This window comes from Lactuca virosa, chromosome 6 (genome assembly GCF_052849685.1).
Source record: "Lactuca virosa cultivar CGN04683 chromosome 6, Lactuca_virosa_CGN04683_v6, whole genome shotgun sequence".
Taxonomy (NCBI): domain Eukaryota; kingdom Viridiplantae; phylum Streptophyta; class Magnoliopsida; order Asterales; family Asteraceae; genus Lactuca; species Lactuca virosa.
The window spans coordinates 193665170-193684520 of NC_136431.1; the positions used below are offsets into that span (position 1 = coordinate 193665170).

Sequence of the window (19351 nt, forward strand, 5' to 3'; positions counted from 1 at the left end):
GGGGTGGTGGCATCGGGTGGTGATGGTGGAGCTGTGATGGCAGCGGGTTGCTCCGCCGCTTCCTCTCTCTTCTGTTAGGTAGCTTTACAAGGAAGAGATAAAAGGCAGTAGCGGCGTTGGGGTGTTTGATGGTGGTGGATTACGACAGGGGGAGGCGGAGGAGCTGCCACAGTTGACTGTGGTGGCTCTCTTCGTCGGAGAAGTGAGAAACGTGGGAGAGAGACGAGTTGGAGATGAAAGGGAGGTCGGGGAAGGGATTTCGACGGCATCAGTTATGGTCGATGGTGGTGGTTTGCATCGGCGATGGGTGGCAGTCGACTTTTGGTTTTCTTGCTTGCTCTAGTGATTCACAACGGGGAAGGGGAAGTAGCGGCTGGTGGGAGGTGTTGGTCATTTATGGTGGAGCAAGGTGGCCAGAAGGATCATTGAGGTGGGCAATAGAGTGGTGTAGCTTCTTCCTGCTCTTTTTCCGGCACTACAATGGAAGAGATGAGGGGTCGGTATTTTAAGAGTTGGGTAGAGAGAGAGAGGTGGGTTTATTTTATTTTTGTTTTTCATTTTATTTTAAGAATAAGAAAATAAATAAAAGAAATTAAAATATAATTATTTAAGGGGCATATTAGTCATTTTAGGTGGGATGTGGACCAAAAACACAAGAAAATATAACCTTAGGGACCAAAACCACACAAGATATCTAAAATTGGACTAGTGGTACACCAACATTTCGTTTTGAACCAAAACTACAGAATTTTGCCAACCATAAGGACCATTTTTGCAATTTTGTCTTAAATATACATAGTAACAATATATCATAAACCAAGATTTTGTTTAGGTAATACTTTTTATATTTATAGGGGTAACACGTCAATTTTTACCATTGTGCACGATATAAAAACATTAATGCTTTAGGTATTTTAGTTATTACATTGTATAAAAGTTTGATGGTCAAACGAGTTTTAATAGCTACGTGTTCAATGGACGAAATTTTGGTTTTAAAGGGTTTCTAACCCAACGGTATCCGGTGTTGTCCTCCCTTCTTGATGTCGAGGGTTCAAGTCCCACTGTGGACATAGGTGGAATAATTTAGAAATAGTTTAGTATATATTTGTATTTGCCATTAAAAAAAATAGACAAAAATTAAATTATATGTTTTGTATTAAAAAAACATTACATTAAAATAGTTAATGAGAGCGTAGTCTTTGCAACAAATCTTTTTGTAACAATATCCAAGGACGTCTTTGGGGGTGTACGAGAGGGCGACATGACCCGTGTTGTAAAGGAGGGAGGGGGGAGGGGGCAATTTTACATATGGTTTAGCCTGGTGTTCGAAAATTATCAATTGGGAATAAGTTAATGTAAAGACAAAAACCTATGTTTTGTTCTAATTCTAAAAGCTCATGCTAAAATACCATACAGTGAATTTGGTTAACAAAAAATTTCAATCAAACAACATGCTTTTCGATCTTATTATTGAAGAAATAAATATGTTGATTGAGTTCTTCACAAATTTAAAGAAACATGATTGATGATGTTTATGAACTTTCGATTGAAATGAATATTGATTTGGTATTCCTCTAAAGTGTTCCATTCATAGAAAAATAATTTTATGAGAATTCAAGTAATCAAGATGTCGTACTTTCCACTGATGACAATTTTAAAGTTAATTATTTTTTGCATATTGTTGATCAAACGATGACTTTTCTTAAAACAAGATTTGAACAATTCGAAGAATATGAAAATAAAAAATTGGTTTTTTGTTTCCAAATTTTTTTAAAAGAATTTAATGACACATATATTAAGTTGTAGCCAACCAGAACCCAGAACCCACATTTAAAAATGGTGAATGATCAATATCTTGATGCCACTGAATTTTATTTGGTGCTAAAGTTGTTCGACGAGTTTTTACCGACAACTCCACAAATGTTTTAAAAATATTAAAAAATAATAATTTTTTTCTAAATGCAATTATTACATATAAAGTCTTGCTGACTATTTTAGTAAAAATAGTGTCCGCAAAATTAAGTTTCTCAAACTAAAATTGTTAAAGACTTACTTATGTTTCACATTGTCACAAGAAAAACTGGATTGACGATAATAGTTATTGAGATTGGTATATAAAAGAATATTGATTATGAAGAGTTGGTGACCAACTTTGTTTATAATAATAAGAGCCGCACGATTCATGTAACTATGTAAAATTATATCTATCATATTATCGTTTTTTGGTTTTGATTGTTTTTATAATATTTGTCGATTTATCGTAGTATTAACGAAATTTTGCATATATATATATATATATATATATATATATATATATATATATATATATATATATATATATATATATATATATATATATATAGGGTTGAGATCGGTTGAAAACTCATAGTTTTCCGAGAACCCGAGAACTAAAAGTGGAGCGTTGGATCAAAAGTAATTCATTAAGGACATGATCGTCATCTTACCAATCTCATTTAATGTTTAATTTTTTTGTGTTATTTAACATATTAATATAAATGTCTAAAAATTTACATCATAAATCAAATTTTCATATTTTTTTAAAAATAGTATTTTTCGTTTTTTTTTAAATGCAGATTTTTAATTTTTTTATAGAAAACATGAATTTTTGCAAAAAAATGAAAAAATATTTTTTTAAAAAATTGCAATTTTTTCAAAAAACTGCAATTTTTTTTAAAAAAATTGCATTTTTTTTTTCAAAAAAACTGCATTTTTTTTCAAAAAAACTGCATTTTTTTCAAAAAAAACTGCATTTTTTAAAAAAAACTGCATTTTTAAATAAAAAACTATAATTTTTTCAAAAAAACTGTAAGTTTTTTTAAATAAAGTTACATTTTTTTTCAGAAAAAAATTGTATTTAAAAAAAAACTGCAATTTTTTTTAAAAAAACTGCCTTTTTTTAAAAAAAAATTAAATTTTTCGGTGCATATGTACATATTTTTTCAAATGCACATATGTACATTTCTTATACTATAATATTCGTAAGTAAATCACAACAAATCTCATATTTATTAATTAATCTATAAACATAATAGTATAAGTATTTTATTCGATACAAAATAAAATATAAAAAATAAAAAATGCTACAAATTTCAAAGCGTTTTCATGTCTTTGTGTCAATATTTCCATATTTTCTTCAATTTATCGTTTTTCACCTCTTCAATATTCACCACAATTTCTTTCAAATCTACAAGAAAAATAAAAAAAAAATCGGTTGATGCAAAAACACTAATAAAAATACATATGTGATTTACATGTGAATCACATCTAATTCATATATGAATTATATCTGATTCATATGTGAATAGCATGTGATTTACATGTGCATCACATGTAATTCATATGTGAATAACATGTGATTTACATGTGAATAACATGTGATTTACATGTGAATCACATCTAATTCATATATGATTTACATGTGATTCATATGTGAATAACATGTGATTTACATGTGAATAACATGTAATTCATATGTAAATAACATGTGATTTACATGTGAATCACATGTAATTCATATATGAATAACATGTGATTTACATGTGAATAACATGTGATTTGCATGTAATTCATATGTTAATTACATGTGTATCACATGTGATTTACATGTGAATCACATGTAATTTACTTAATAAGGTTCGAAAAAAAAATCAAGAAGAGAAGAAAAAAAGTTACACAAGGGATTTTCTAGAAGGTTGTCATTGTTGGTTCCAACTATCATGATAGGAATAACCTGTTACAATAAAAAAAAGGAAAAAGATATATGTTTGCAAGTGAGAAAATTTTGAAATATGTATATATTGAGATAGATAATGTGCAAACATTACCCTTAATGTGTAATACAAGGAAGTACATACCAAAGTGAATGGCCCGCAATAATCAATACTTTACCATAATCTCACTAAATAACTCCTTAGGTGCTGCAGTTGCAAAGTATAATTAATAATAAAAAAGGAAAAGGAAAAGAAAAAGTATGAAATATCATATAATTTAAAATTTTAAAAATCTTACCTGGTAACCCTGTAAATCTTTCATATTGTTCTTAAGCCTGCCCTATAAACATTTCCACCTCTGTAACAATTTTGGCTCCACATTCTCCTGCTTCCCTAAGTAATCTGGTAATTTTAGGTGTGTAAACAACATCAAATACCAATGCATACTTTTTTGACCAGTGGACTGTACCACTCTACGCATATATGATCCTTATATAAAGTACACCAAATTACATCATGCTTGAGGGAGGAAATGGAAATAAAATTAAATTTGTAAAAAGTTTTTTAAGTGATTTTGTATGTGGTAGATGGTCTTTTTGGAAATGGCATAAAAACATATAATACCAAAAACTAAAAAAAGAGCCATAAACACAAACAATATAACAATATATCATTTTGAACAGATTACTCACTTGCAAAGATCATCAGTTTCTACTATTTCAGAAAGATTAAGAGAATTGGCTTTAGCAGCAGAAAGTTTTGGGCCTCCAAGATCACCAAACCCTAACATTTTAGCAAAATTAAATCCATTTTGTGCTCAAGCAGTTCTTTCTCATTGTTCCTTACGCCTTTGATCAAGATCTTTAATTATAAACATAAAAGCAGGATCTAAATACTCGATCGAGACTCTTAAGCTGAAAGAAAAGATAGCTTGCATATGCCAAATTCAACAGCATGATCATTTGCTTCAATATCAAACATTATGTCATGCATAAGAAATTTCACCAAAAAAAACGTTAGGGTAAAAATGTTGTTGTAAACTTAAATGCTTTTGTATAAATTTCCCTATTGAAATATATGTAGTGTAATGTGTATTATTTATCAAATAGACGAATTGATATTGATTCTCATTTATAATCATCATGGGTAAAAGTTGAATGTTAACCAAAAAGAAAATGCCAATCATTTGCTTATGTATCGTGTAATAAATTGAAAAATATACATTTGTAATCAGGGCCAAAGAAAAGAACAAAAGCATACATCAAAATCTAAACATTCAAAATAATCTGATGCCTTCACTACAATGTTAACTTTGGAACTTATAATCTACATTTAACATTCATCTTTGTTATGTTCTCGTATAAGCTGAAACACACGATCTAAAAGCTTCAAGTCTTCAGGTTACCATAAGAACTGCTAAGTGCATTCATATATACGACCATACAAATGACTAAATGAGTGATTCCGGAGATCTAAATTCCACCATACAAAGGAATGGAATCAGATTCCAAAATGGTGAATTGCCTGGTTGAAACGTTGAACTGTTGGATAATGCACAATGCCACCAGTAAAAAAAGCACAACCAATAACTAACAACATGTTTGATAAGGTGGATCCTAACAATGATTGTTGAACAACCTTATTTGTAATAAAACCTTATCTGGTCACTCAAAGAAACCTTTAACTTATGAGAAGAACATAAATACAGAAATACACATTCAGAAAATGAGATTAATGATTTACCTGACTGTAGTTGTAGGCACTTGATTGTCGGAGTTTTCATTTCGATTTATTGGTGGTTATATGTGGTATAGATCCGGTTTGGTCGATTTGGCAATAGATGCTTGTACAATCAAATACTTGATCGGCATAGGATCGTCTTCTCTAATCAAAGGCCGATTTGGCAGTGGAAGCTTCTCTAATCAAATACTCGATCGATCGTCCGAAATACAGTGGAGATGCGAATTTCGTTTCGTTTTTTATAGAGAAGTCTGCAAACCTGGATTCATCAATATGAAGACGATGAGTGAATACATTTAACTCCTTCTCAGACTTCATCGATAACCAGATACAAACACAATAAGATCTATTCCGGGAGGTGATTACAGTGTAGGTTTTAATGGAGGCATATATGGTGTAGGTTTAGGAGGAGACGATGGTGGTGATGTTGTTTTTAGGGAAGATCAACGTACTCGATTCTCTCCATTGTTATCCTGATCAAATGAATCGTCGTCTCGAAGGCATAAAGATGTGTGTGTGTATGTGTGTGTGTTTGTGTTTGTGAGGGAGAAAGAAAGTGGGGAGACGATGAGGAAGCCGATCAATTGATGGGGGTGACGATTATCGTAGGCAGCCATGGATTTGAAACGGTGGCTTCATCCAACAATCAATGATGAAGATGTGATGTAGGTGTAGAGAGAGAGAGAGAGAGAGAGAGAGAGAGAGAGATAGGGGCAAAGTTAACGTGATTAAATCTAAAAAGGGGGAATTAATTACATTGTCCCAAAAATACCCCTGATTCTTTTTAATAAGATGCCCCCGTCCATTTTTATTTTCACATATTTACAAATATACCACAAAGCATCCTAACCCTCTATTATTTTAATCTAACGATCATTTTTTTGGGATAGGAATCAATGTAGGATAAAGATGGATGTTTGGATTTGTTTTTGACAGAAATTGATAGAGAGGAACAGAAGAACAATGAAAATTCCTTTTTCTTTGTTTGTTTTGACACAAACTGATGAAGGAATGGATATTTGGTGTTGATGTTTTACAATGAATTGATGGGTGTTTCTTGATCATCCATATCTCACAAAAAGTTTTTATCCTTGTATATATTATTTTAGAATGGAGTGTTGATTTTATTTGAGTTTAATCTTTTATTAAGTGTTCAGGAGGTAGAATGGCTGCAATGGAAGGACCAATAGGAGAAACAGAATTTGAGTGTGATTTTGGTCATAGTGAAACTTGGAATAATTCTATGCTTTAGCTGTTATATTTTACTTGATTAGCTGCTACATTTTTTTTTATTTTTTTTATTGTTTGAACAGAAATCATTGGGAGGAATTGGTGTTTGATTTTGATTTTTGACAGGAAAATATAGAGGGAAGAGGGGACATCGAATGGGTTATTCTACGGGATGAAGATGAACAAGGACCACCAATCTTCCAAAAAGAATGGATTATTCTAGCAGAATAATAGTATATTCTGGTAGAATAATAGTATATTCTGGTAGAATGATTTATATATTTGTATTTCGTTGTTATTAATAAGTGAAACATTCTCATAGAATAGTATATAATTTTTTTTCTTTTCTAAGAATGTAATGAAATTTTTTTTAACTTGTATCCAAAATTTTGTTATTCTTCAAGAAGTTCATTAAATCAAAATATATATTATATCAGAATGTGTATTCTTGTATGGTTCAATAATTTTTGTTATTTTTCTATATATTGATAAACATATTCCGTCAGAATTTCCGAATTAGGAGAATTATCATCCATACAATCAGATTTTTAAAATTAATAGAATCTATTTTCCCTTAAAATATGCAATTTTCCTTAAAATATGCAAACTTCCTTTATTAAATCTATATTAACTGACTAAAATACCATTCTAGTTAAATTAGATGATAATTTTCAATTATATTTAATTCAATAATATGTAATAACCACTTTCTTAAAATAAATAAAATGATTGACCCACAATCATTCATACAATAACACAATAATTAGTTAGAATAGAATAACCTAGATATATATATATATATATATATATATATATATATATATATATATATATATATATATATATATATATATATATATATATATATATATATATATACACGGTCTATTTTTATATTTCTCAAATGGTCATCAAAATCAATGGAACGCCTAACAACATCTACTAACATGGAATTGCATTTTCATATAAAGATCGAGCTGATGAACAATACGAGGAACTGGTTTATGATTGTTTATATTAAAAAACACATTACTTTAGCAATTTTCAAATATAGAAATTTTGTTGAGAAAGTTTACAAAAACTTAATTTATACTCTTAATATTCGTTAGAACTTTGTTATTTCTAATGATATATTTGCCACCAGACAGAAAACTCCGTATCTCAATGGAATCGTTATTACCGATTGAAAAATTAAGATTTCAAGTCTAGTCGAAAAACGTAGGAATGTGTGTTCGGTTATTATTGTACTTAAAATAAACTTATTGTGTGTGTGTGCGTGCATATATATATATATATATATATATATATATATATATATATATATATATATATATATATATATATATATATATATATATATATATATATATATGGAAAAGTTATTTGGAAAACAAAAAAACCCTAAAAAAACCCTAAAAATCATAAAAATACATAAAAAAATACTTAGAGATCACAAAACTTTTTTTTGAATTTTTTTATGAAAAAATCGCAACTTTTTTTAATAAAATCGCTGAAAAAAAATAAAAAATCAATTTTTTTTTATATAAAAAAAAGTTTATTTTTTCAAAAAAAATTTCAGCGATTTTGTATTAAAAGCAACGATTTTTTCATAAAAAAATTCAAAAAAAAGTTTTGTGATCTCTAAGTATTTTTTTTATGCATTTTTATGATTTTTAGGGTTTTTTGTTTTTCATAGAACCTAAACCTATATATACATGGCGAATTTACCTTTATACAAAGGGTGTCCATGGACACCCCTAAATTTGAAATTTTATTTACAATATATATCATAAATTTTAGAGGACACCCGTTGGAAAAATAAAATGGACACCCTTTAGATGTGATATGGATGTAATAACACAGAAGATATAACAATAAATTGAATGTTTACATTTTGACAATGGTAATCGATTCTAAATTATTAATGCTTACAAAAAGATCAGAAGCATAAATTTAGGAGTTAAACAAACAAAATATTTTTCAAAAATATAATAACAAAATCTTTCAAATATAATATTTTTGGCAGAAATTTACTGAAGGAAAACTAAAAACATAAAAAACAAATTACGATTTTTCTGGATCCGTTGCCAAACCCTTCGTCTTCTCAACACTGAATTCCCGTCGGCCGCAAGCAATTATTTAGTCTCGCCGACGAGCACAATTGTGGCCCTTTGCGATCTCCGGCGACCGCAATCTGCCTTGAACCGTTGTTGGACTCTTGTTTGAACGTTCTTGACTTCTGGTTCTGCATCTCTGATTTATCAACTGCTACATACGTTCGCATTTCTTACCATCTCCGTCTTCAGTTGCAACTTGAAAGGGCTTCTCTTGTACTTGATTTATTTTTTAGGTAAAATTGTTTCTCTTTTTTTAGAACTCTAGTATATTGAATTTAGCTATTTGGTGTGGTGTAAAAGCATCCAACGAGTGTTATGTATATGAAGTATATGAAAGTCAAAGTCTATAAAACTAGAAAAGTCATACTCTACACCTACAATTACTTTTGTGATGATATATGTCAGACACTAGAGACTAGAGTCTTGGAAGTTGGTATAATAAATAATAAACAATTACTCTATTAGAACCTAATTTACCTTTCCTGATTCTATTTTGATTTACATACAATTTATTTTGACGATTTATTTCTATTATAGTCATATAAATTTCATTTTGTTTCATATATAATTTGTTTTTTATTTTATATATAATCTGTTTTGATGATTTATTTAGGCATAATGCTAAAGTTTTTTAAAAGAAAAGGTGAGACAAGCTCCTTATCTCATGATCATGATAATCCACGACCAAACGATGAACGAACACCTTCTTCAAAGTATACGAGAGTTGATTTAAATACACTTCCCGCGGACCCCGGAGAAAGGCCAAGTATGGAAGTGTATCATGTAAATCAACGAGATGAGATTAGAAGAGCCTACTTGCAAAAAGGACCTTATCAACCTTGTGCTCATTCTTTCCAACAAAGAGAGATTGGAGGTAAACTTCGTAGATTTAGTTCCTCTTGGTTTGATGATCATAAATACTGGCTAGAGTATAGTATTAAACTAGAAGCCGCATTTTGTTTATGTTGTTATCTATTTAAATTTGAGATAAAAAACAAAGGTGGATCAGATCATTTTGTAAAAAATGGATTTAATACTTGGAACAAGAGAACAAATCTAGATCTTCACAATGATGGAAGCCCACATAATATGGCAATCCAAAAGTGTCAAAATCTGATGAACCAAAGACAATCCATAGCTACTGCTTTTGACAAGCAAACTGATTTGATGAAGACCAACCAACGCATTAGATTAAATGCTTCTATAGATTGTGCTAGATTCTTAGTGCGACAAGCGTTACCTTTTCGGGGTCATGATGAAAGTGAGGACTCGAATAATAGAGGTAACTTTCTTGAACTTCTTCAATTCTATGCTGATCGAAATGATAAAGTGGGTAGTGTTGTGTTGAAGAATGCTCCAAAGAATTCACAAATGACATGTAGTTCAATTCAAAAGGACATTGTACATGCTGCAGCTAAGGAAACTATTAAGGCTATTGTGAAAGATATTGGAGATGAGCTCTTTGCAATTCTAGTAGATGAATCACGTGATGTGTCTTGTAAAGAGCAAATGGCATTGGTTTTGCGGTTCGTGAATAGTCATGGAGTTGTTGTAGAGAGGTTTATTGGCATAAAACATGTCAGTGACACTTCGGCTTTGTGTCTAAAGGCGACTATTTATTCTTTTTTGACAGAATGTGGATTAAGTCCACATAGGATTCGAGGACAAGGTTATGATGGAGTTAGTAACATGAGCGGTGCATTTAATGGATTAAAGACACTAATTATGAAAGAAGTGAAATCTGCACATTATATTCATTGTTTTGCTCATCAGTTACAGTTAGCACTTGTGTTTGTTGCAAAGAATCATCCTGACATCAATGACTTTTTTGATTTGATTTCTCGTTTGTTAAACATGCTTGGTTCTTCCTATAAACGTCGAGACAACTTAAGAGAGAAACAAGCAACAAAAGTGGTGGAAGCATTGGCTGCAGGTTTCTTTTATTCTATCTTCTTTTTATTTTATGGTGTTTATGTTTTTTTGCTAATTTATTTTTTATGTTAATTTTAGGTGAAATTCAAAGTGGTACAGGGTTGAATCAAGAAGTCGGTATCAAACGACCTTGTGATACTCGTTGGGGTTCTCATTTTGGTTCACTCTTAAATATCAAGAGAACATATTCTTCAATTTGTGAAGTACTTGAAGACATTAAAGTTAATGGTTACTGTCAAGATCATAGAGGGGAAGCACGTCGTCTCTTGAGGTCATTAAAAACGTTTGATTTTATTTTTTGCCTACACTTGATGGTTGATATCTTAGGGGTCACAAATGATTTGAACATAACGTTGCAAAAAAAAAAGGACCAAAATATTGTAAATGCGATGCATCAAGTGAGATCCTCTAAGGCCAGACTCATACAAATGAGAAATGAAGGATGGGAACTACTTTCAAATGATGTTACTTTGTTCTGTGAAAAATGTGAAATTCATATTTTGAATATGGAAGATCCATATTACAATGGAACAAGTCGTCGCAAAGGTTCACAGGTTAGAAACTATAAAGTTGTTTATTTTTTCAAGTTTCTAAATTAATCATTAACACATTTTTCTATTTAATTCACAGATTAACTACTTACACCACTATAAGATTGATGTATTTATTGCGGCCATAGATATGCAATCTCAAGAGCTTAACAATCGATTTAATGAAGTAAACACATCATTACTTGTTTCTATGGCTTCTTTGTGTCCAAGTAACTCTTTTCAAGCGTTTAATGTGGATGAACTACTCAAGATGGCTATGTTTTATTCTAACGAGTTCCCAGAACGTGACATTGGAGCACTTAGAGCAAGTCTTCAAAATTATATTGTGGATGTACGTGGAGATGCAAGGTTTAATAACTTGAAGGGAATTAGAAACTTGGCAAAGATGATGGTTGAAACAAACAAGCATACAATATATCCAATGGTATATCTTCTACTAAAATTAGCATTGATATTGTCTGTTGCAACATCCACAGTGGAACGTGCATTTTCTGCGATGAAGTTGATAAAGAACGATTTGCGTAATAAGATGAGTGATCAATTTATGAATGATTGTCTAGTGTCATATATTGAGAAAGATGTGTTAGATGGTATTAGCAACGATGTACTTATAGATTTTTTTAAAAATATGTCAACGCGTCGTGAACAATTGTAAGACATTTGTGAGTATTTTTTAAATTTATTTTGATCTTTCTTATTAAAGTTAATAATATATTTGACTAACATGATATTATTAACAAATCGACCCGATAACCAAATTTTTTGACCCATTTATTTTATCATTTCGTTTAAGTGGGACACATGTGAGTTTAAATCCTAGATTCGCCACTGTGTATATTTATATATATATATATATATATATATATATATATATATATATATATATATATATATATATATATATATATATATGGTTAGGTTATAATGTGGATGGACAACTATTGTGTGGACGTGTGGATAATGCTATTTATGAAAATTATTAAGAGAATATATTGTTTAGTAATGTGAATACGTTCAATCTCACAGAACTATTGTTATTTTAATGGATTCTCACCAATTCTAATTCATTTTTGTTCTCATTCATCGTTTTTTATTTATTTTAAATTTTACAGAATACGACTCAATAAACATCCTGATAACATTATGACAGAATGAAAATCATTAAAAAAAAGTGTATAATAATCTTATAGACGATTTAATTAGTGAAAATGCTTAATAATTAAAATAATTATATAAGATTGAACGTATTCATATTATCAAACAACATATTTTCTTTGTAATTCTCACAGAATAGCATTATCCACACGTCCACACAATAGATGTTAATCCACGTTTGAACCTATATATATATATATATATATATATATATATATATATATATATATATATATATATATATATATATATATATATATATATATATATATATATATGCTGGATTTCACATGGTAGTATGCATACTTGGCCCACAAATAATGAATCAAAGTGTTCTCTTGCAACTTTAGTTTCAAAACTTTGATATAAAAATATGTAATTGTTATTTAAATACTACACGGCTTTTAAGTATCTTGTACAATACTTAAAGCAAATATAGTTAAAACAGTTAATAGATATTTAGAAGTTACTAAGTGTGAAATAACAATACAATAATTAATTTATAACTATTTAAGCAAAAGTAAATTATACGAATGATTATTATGGTTTGGAGTAATTTGTGTGTTTGGTCCCTAACTTATTTTTTTAATTCAGAAGGTCCCTAATATTTTTTTTTGGTACGCGCTTGGTCACTATTATTTTTATTTTGTTACGTGCTTGGTCCCCGTCTTACTTAAAAAGACTATTATTTAAATAGTAAAAAATTATGGATAGGTAAGGTAAGGTGATGAGGTGTAATGGTTTTTGGGGATCCTATGTTATGTACCGGAGACAATTCAATTTTTATAATATAGTTTTTTTAAATGGTTTTCGTTTAGAAACGCTAATGCGTCCAAAAACTTAAATGTATGGTTGCAATTTTCAGTTCTTCATTGATTGTATTTTTTGTTGCTAGTTTTTAGCTACTTTTTTAGTATATGGTTCCAGTTCTAAAAAATGGTGACGGAAATAGGGAGTCTTCTTTATTCTCTATGCGAGGAAGTGGAGGAAGATGGTTTCACTTTTTTTGGAAAATAAATAATAAACAATGTAGACTTATTTTATTTTTTGTAATTATTAAGAAAAGATAAATTAGAAAATGCGTAGATATGAACAATATAATTGTTTTATGTCTGGTGGATAAAAACGAAGTAACACAAACTTATAAAAGTCATACAAATGACAAGAAAAATAAAACCAAAAATTGTAATTTACCGCAAAACACGTTTGTAATTTATTTATTTTTTCTGTTTTCTATATATAATTGAACTAGTTGTAAGACCCGTATATTATACGAGTTTATTAAAAACCATAAAGATCTACAAATTTAAAAAGTTTAAATTTATAAAGAAAGAAAGAAAAATATTGAATTGTTAAAATGTTATTTTTAATTTGTTATTTTTAACTTTTTTTTTTTATTTTTTTAAATTAAAACAAATAATTTATAAAAATAAACAAATAAAATAATTAGATTAGTTTTAGAAAGTTAGAAATTAAAAATAAGTTATATTAATTAAATTGATATGAATTTTTATTATATTTATTATAATTATTGTATTTAAATATAATATAAAATTTAAAAAAAATAGAAAAAATCATAAAATGATAAGTGGAAAAACAATAAATCAAAAAATCTTGGAAAATAAAATGTATCAAATACTATGACATTTAGCAAAAATAATTTTTATTTATTACAATAGAAGAGGTGCTTTGCAATCTAATTTCGTTATAGTGAACAAACTTAGACTAAACTTGCACCTAACGTGGCATCTTACCAATTATAGTCAACTATATGCAACATAAAAAAGTCAATGCACCGCCACCTTTTTGCTCCTTAAAGAAATTGACCACCTAAGTTATAATCAAAAGGTTGGTTTCACTAAATGATACTTTTAATATATATATATATATATATATATATATATATATATATATATATATATATATATATATATATATATATATATATATATAGAGGTAGGTTCAAATATTTCTCACATCTATTGTGTGCTAAAATGCACCAATAAGAATTTAATATTAATTATATGTATATTAAATGCTATCCATATTTATAATTAATTTTTATGGAAACTAATTAAATTCTTCATTAATGTCAACAATAATATTCTTTCAGAATGAATTCATATCTAGAAGAATGAATGTCTTCTAGAAGAATGAATGTCCTCCAGCAGAATTAGAGTGTATTATAGTAGAATACACTCTCGTTCTTCATATTCCATGCAACTTTATTGTATTTTAAGTGAGCGAGTCCTGGAAAAAATACGAACTCATATATAAAAACCTAGATGCGAATTTATTCTGAAAGAATGTTATTTCTGACATTAATGACGGATTTAATTAGTTTCCATAAAAATAGAATTATAATTATGGATATCATTTAATATCTATATTTATTTAATTAAATAATAATTTAATTTACTAAATTACTATTGGTGCATTCTAGCACACAATAAATGTAAAAAAACAAAATAACCTAGCCCTATATATATATATATATATATATATATATATATATATATATATATATACTAGTTGTGAGACCCATGTATTATATGGGTTAATTAAAAAAAAAGTTAAATATGAAGGTCTAAATAATTGAGAACTTTGAATTTATAAGAAAATAAGAAAAATAATTAATTATTAAAATTGAAATGTTTTTTATCTTTTAAATTTAAATAAATAAACAAAAGAAACTAATAAACTTTAATTTAAATTTTTTGAAATTAGAAGGTAGACTCATTAATGAAATTGATATACATTTATTACTATATTTATTGTAATTATTATATTAAAATATAAAATTTAATAAAATAGAAAAATCATTAAATGACATGTGGAAAAAAAAAGTAATTCAAAATTACCACAAATTGACATTTGTCAAATTGAAAAAGAGCATGCCATGTGGCAAAAAGTTCTTTATTTATTAGGGAGGATATATATATATATATATATATATATATATATATATATATATATATATATATATATATATATATATATAAAATAACCGTTTACCCGCGGGAAGCGATGAGTGTGAATTGTTTTTTCAAAAATTAGTTTGTAGAGGTGATTAGTTTTTTTGTGAAAATAGTTTACTATATCTAAATAGTTATCAATATTGTCATCCTAGCAGAAACGTAATCAATAGAACTAAAAATGAAAAGTTATGATTCTTTACAAATATACATTAAAACATGATTGATTGTGAATTTTAATCGTACGATATTTCTTTATACACCACATTTGATCTATAGATTTCACTGCTGTTGAAATGAGAAAACCGATTCTGAAAGATAAATACCTACTTAATTTCATAAGTTAATAATGTGATAAATAATTTGTTATTTATTATTTTATTTTAGAGTTGAAGGGTCTTGAGTACTCAAATAAACGTGTTGGATGATAAAGAAGATTAGGACATGATCATCATTTTATATGTACTTAACCCTCTAATATTTATGTTGGGTAAATAAGCAGAGAGCCATCAAAATTTATTTATAACTTAAAAAATAAATAATGATATTTCACAAAATTATTGACTTTTACTTTGGCAATATTGTTTTGTAATAATATGTAATATATTAAAAGTATTAAGTACAATTAAAAATTATCAAATCTGTAAAGCAAATTTGGCATGACCCAATTTGACATGAGTTTTTAGGTCAATAAGTCGCCTTTTTAAAATAAATTTTAATTAGTTTTTATGTTACTTCGTATGATATAATTAGAAATTTCATTAAGAAGGTTAATATAAAACATACATAAAATTAAAACAAAATAATCGTCATTACATAAAGCCCAATGAAACTACAGGGCGTACAACTACATGTGTCCTCAACATTTGATAAAAAAAACTTATGTTAGAAACATTAGGCTTATCGCTTATATCTTTATACTACTAATATTTTGACCAGTTGTTGCAGCTGGGTGAATCCCTAGTCAACTCTTTGAGTATGAATTGCATGAATTAGGTAAGTACCGAAATGTTTACCAGGTTCCTTGCTAAACAAAATGCAACTGTTATAAAATTTAATTGCCATACACATAGGGGTGTCAAAAAAACCCGATCCGACCCTAACCTGAATAAGGTAATTAGGGTCGGGTTCAATAGGGTTAGAATTCCAAATCGGGTTATTCGGGTTAACCCGATAAACCCGATTTGTAGTTAGGTCGGGTTTAGGGTTGATTTTTACAAAAAAATCGAGTTTTGGGTCAACCTGAATAACCCGGTTAGGATTTCACAACCTTTACATATTCCACTGCTCTCTACTTGAACTATACAAAAAGACTACAAATCCTTTGAAAATGTAAATTTTTGTGACTCTAGAAGCATATGAGGGTCAAGTAACTCTCATTTGTGAAGTTGAAGTCCAAAAAGATATAAAACCTCCACATCTCAAAAGTACTGGAACGACTGAGAAAGTAAAGATTTTATTTTGATAGTTATTTCTACTTTAAACTAACTATAAACATGAATAAACTACATGGTGTTGATCGTTAACTAGAGATTGAAAGTTCATCTATTTAATATTTATAATGGAAGAACTCTTTTAGCTATTGTAGTATGCATGCTTTCTCGTATGTTGTAATAACCATGAGGTCCATGATCTTTTATTTTTAATTTATTTCAATTTGTATTCATTCTTGATGTTAAGAAAAGAGTAAAAAAATGGTTTGGATTTATATCAGATTGCACTCTTGAAAAAACCATATATATTATGTTTAAATTTAGTGTTTAGTGTATTAACCCGACTAACCCGGCTAACCCGACCCTATTAACCCGAAACTCGATTAACCCGAACCCGACCAACCCATACCTTAATAGGGTCGGGTGCTGGGTTTAAATTATTTTTTGTGAAAACCCGACTAACCCGATCCGTTTAACCCGAAACCCAATCGGGTTAACCCGATTAACAACCCTACATACACATACCAAACAATAACAACGTAGTTTCAAAGTACCATTTGTAAAGTTAAAAATGCTATAATTGGGTATTCAAAAAGATAAATACGATTATTTGAAGATTTTTGCATTTATTTACAATTATTTCATTTTTCTTATTCAAGCATTGTTATTTGAAGTATAGGGCTATAATTGGGTATAAAAAAATGAAAAGTACGTTGCTGTTATAGAATTTAGCCTAAATAAAAAGAGAAAATGGAAGAAATGGTAATGTACCTGTAGATCTTTACCCAAAAAAATTGTATAACTTGTGCACCAAAGCTGGAAAATAAATATAAGCAGTCATAGCCTATACACAAAGTTGCCTTGCTTCTTCATTATCGTTTATCTACTCAATAGAACTTAAATTAAAAAGAAAGACCACCACCCATTAACAACCAAGTAGAACATAACACAAAAAAAAAAACAATGATTTCATAAGCATCATATATTGTGGTAGTTTTTCAGAAATGAAGGCGACAATGACTAATAATCACCAAATTTTATATTTTAAAAAGTTTAAAATAATAATCAGTAAATAAAAAATCCAAATAGGTGCACAATTTTAGTAGTTGAGTTTAATTTATCAACAAATATATAATACCATCAAAATACAAAGTCTTAATTACCATTCTGCCCTCTTGTGATGAGTGCTCATCAAATTCTATCTACCTTGCATCAAAACATACAATACTCAAACCCGGGTCTTTATTTCCAGATGTAAATACAAACAAAATCAAACTGGTCTATATAGATGATTAAGATCAGAAAGAGCAAGAAAAAAAATGCAAAAATAAACATGTGAACCACTTCTAAGAGCAAATTCTCTAGAAAATAACCCATATTTTCACAAAAATACCACTTGCTTGCCTTCTGCTTATGAGGAACTGGTTTATGATTGTTTATATTGAAAACACATTACTTGAGCAATTTTCAAATGTAGAAATTTTGTTAAGAAATTTTACAAAAACTTAATTTATAATCTTAATATGTGTTAGAACTTTGTTATTTCTAATGATATATTTGACACCAGACAGAAAACACCGTATCTCGATGGAATCGTTATCACCGATTGAAAAATTAAGATTTCAAGTCTAGTCGAAAAACGTAGGAATGTGTGTTTGGTTATTATTATACTTAATATAAACTTATTGTAACAATATATATTATTAATATATGTATGCTGGATTTCACATGGTAGTATGCATACTTGGCCCACAAATAATGAATCAAAGTGCTCTCTTGCGACTTTAGTTTCAAAACTTTGATATAAAAATATGTAATTGATATTTAAATACTACAAGGCTTTTAAGTATCTTGTACAATACTTAAAGCAAATATAGCCAAAACAGTTAATAGATATTTAGAAGTTAATAAGTGTGAAATAACCATACAATAATTAATTTATAACAACTTAAACAAATAACCTCGAATTCTCTTGTTATATGTAACATCCCATTTTCAAATCAAAATTTTTCATTTTTAATTAAGGTAAAACTTTACATATATAGAATCCAATTTAAGAAAATCATTTGTTCTAAAGTACATTGTTTAAAGATCAGAGCAATATAGTAAACGTGGAGTCCCCAATGCTTCTGATGAATGTGTATAGTCACGTCTTTGTCTTCCCACGATCACCACTGGTAGCTGAAAAACATAATCAACTGGGTAAGCACACGAAACTTAGTGAGTTTCTCCTAAAATACCTCACACAACAATACATAAACAATGTATGCACACCGAACCCACGGTATAACACTGAATTGCCCCTAGCCCATAGTTTCTCGATTGGATTGCCCCTGACCCACGGTCTCCCGACTGGATTGCCCATCCCCTGCCTACAGCTTACAGCTGGCACACACTTGATATCTTGGCCTACAACACAAAGCAGGACCACCACAATATGTCAACATATATAATCAAACAAGCAATCAAGTAACCACATAAGCACAT

At 28.8% G+C, this 19351-nt stretch overlaps 1 protein-coding gene across 1 annotated transcript; it reads left to right on the plus strand.

Annotated features, from left to right (window-relative positions):
- Window positions 1-9436: 9436 nt before the first annotated feature.
- On the plus strand, window positions 9437-11956 carry LOC145122190 (uncharacterized). The gene is made up of 3 exons (XM_079057833.1): window positions 9437-10751; window positions 10829-11304; window positions 11381-11956. Exons 1-3 carry the CDS (start codon window positions 9437-9439, stop codon window positions 11954-11956), a joined length of 2367 nt encoding a protein of 788 aa, XP_078913959.1.
- The last annotated feature ends 7395 nt before the right edge of the window (window positions 11957-19351 follow it).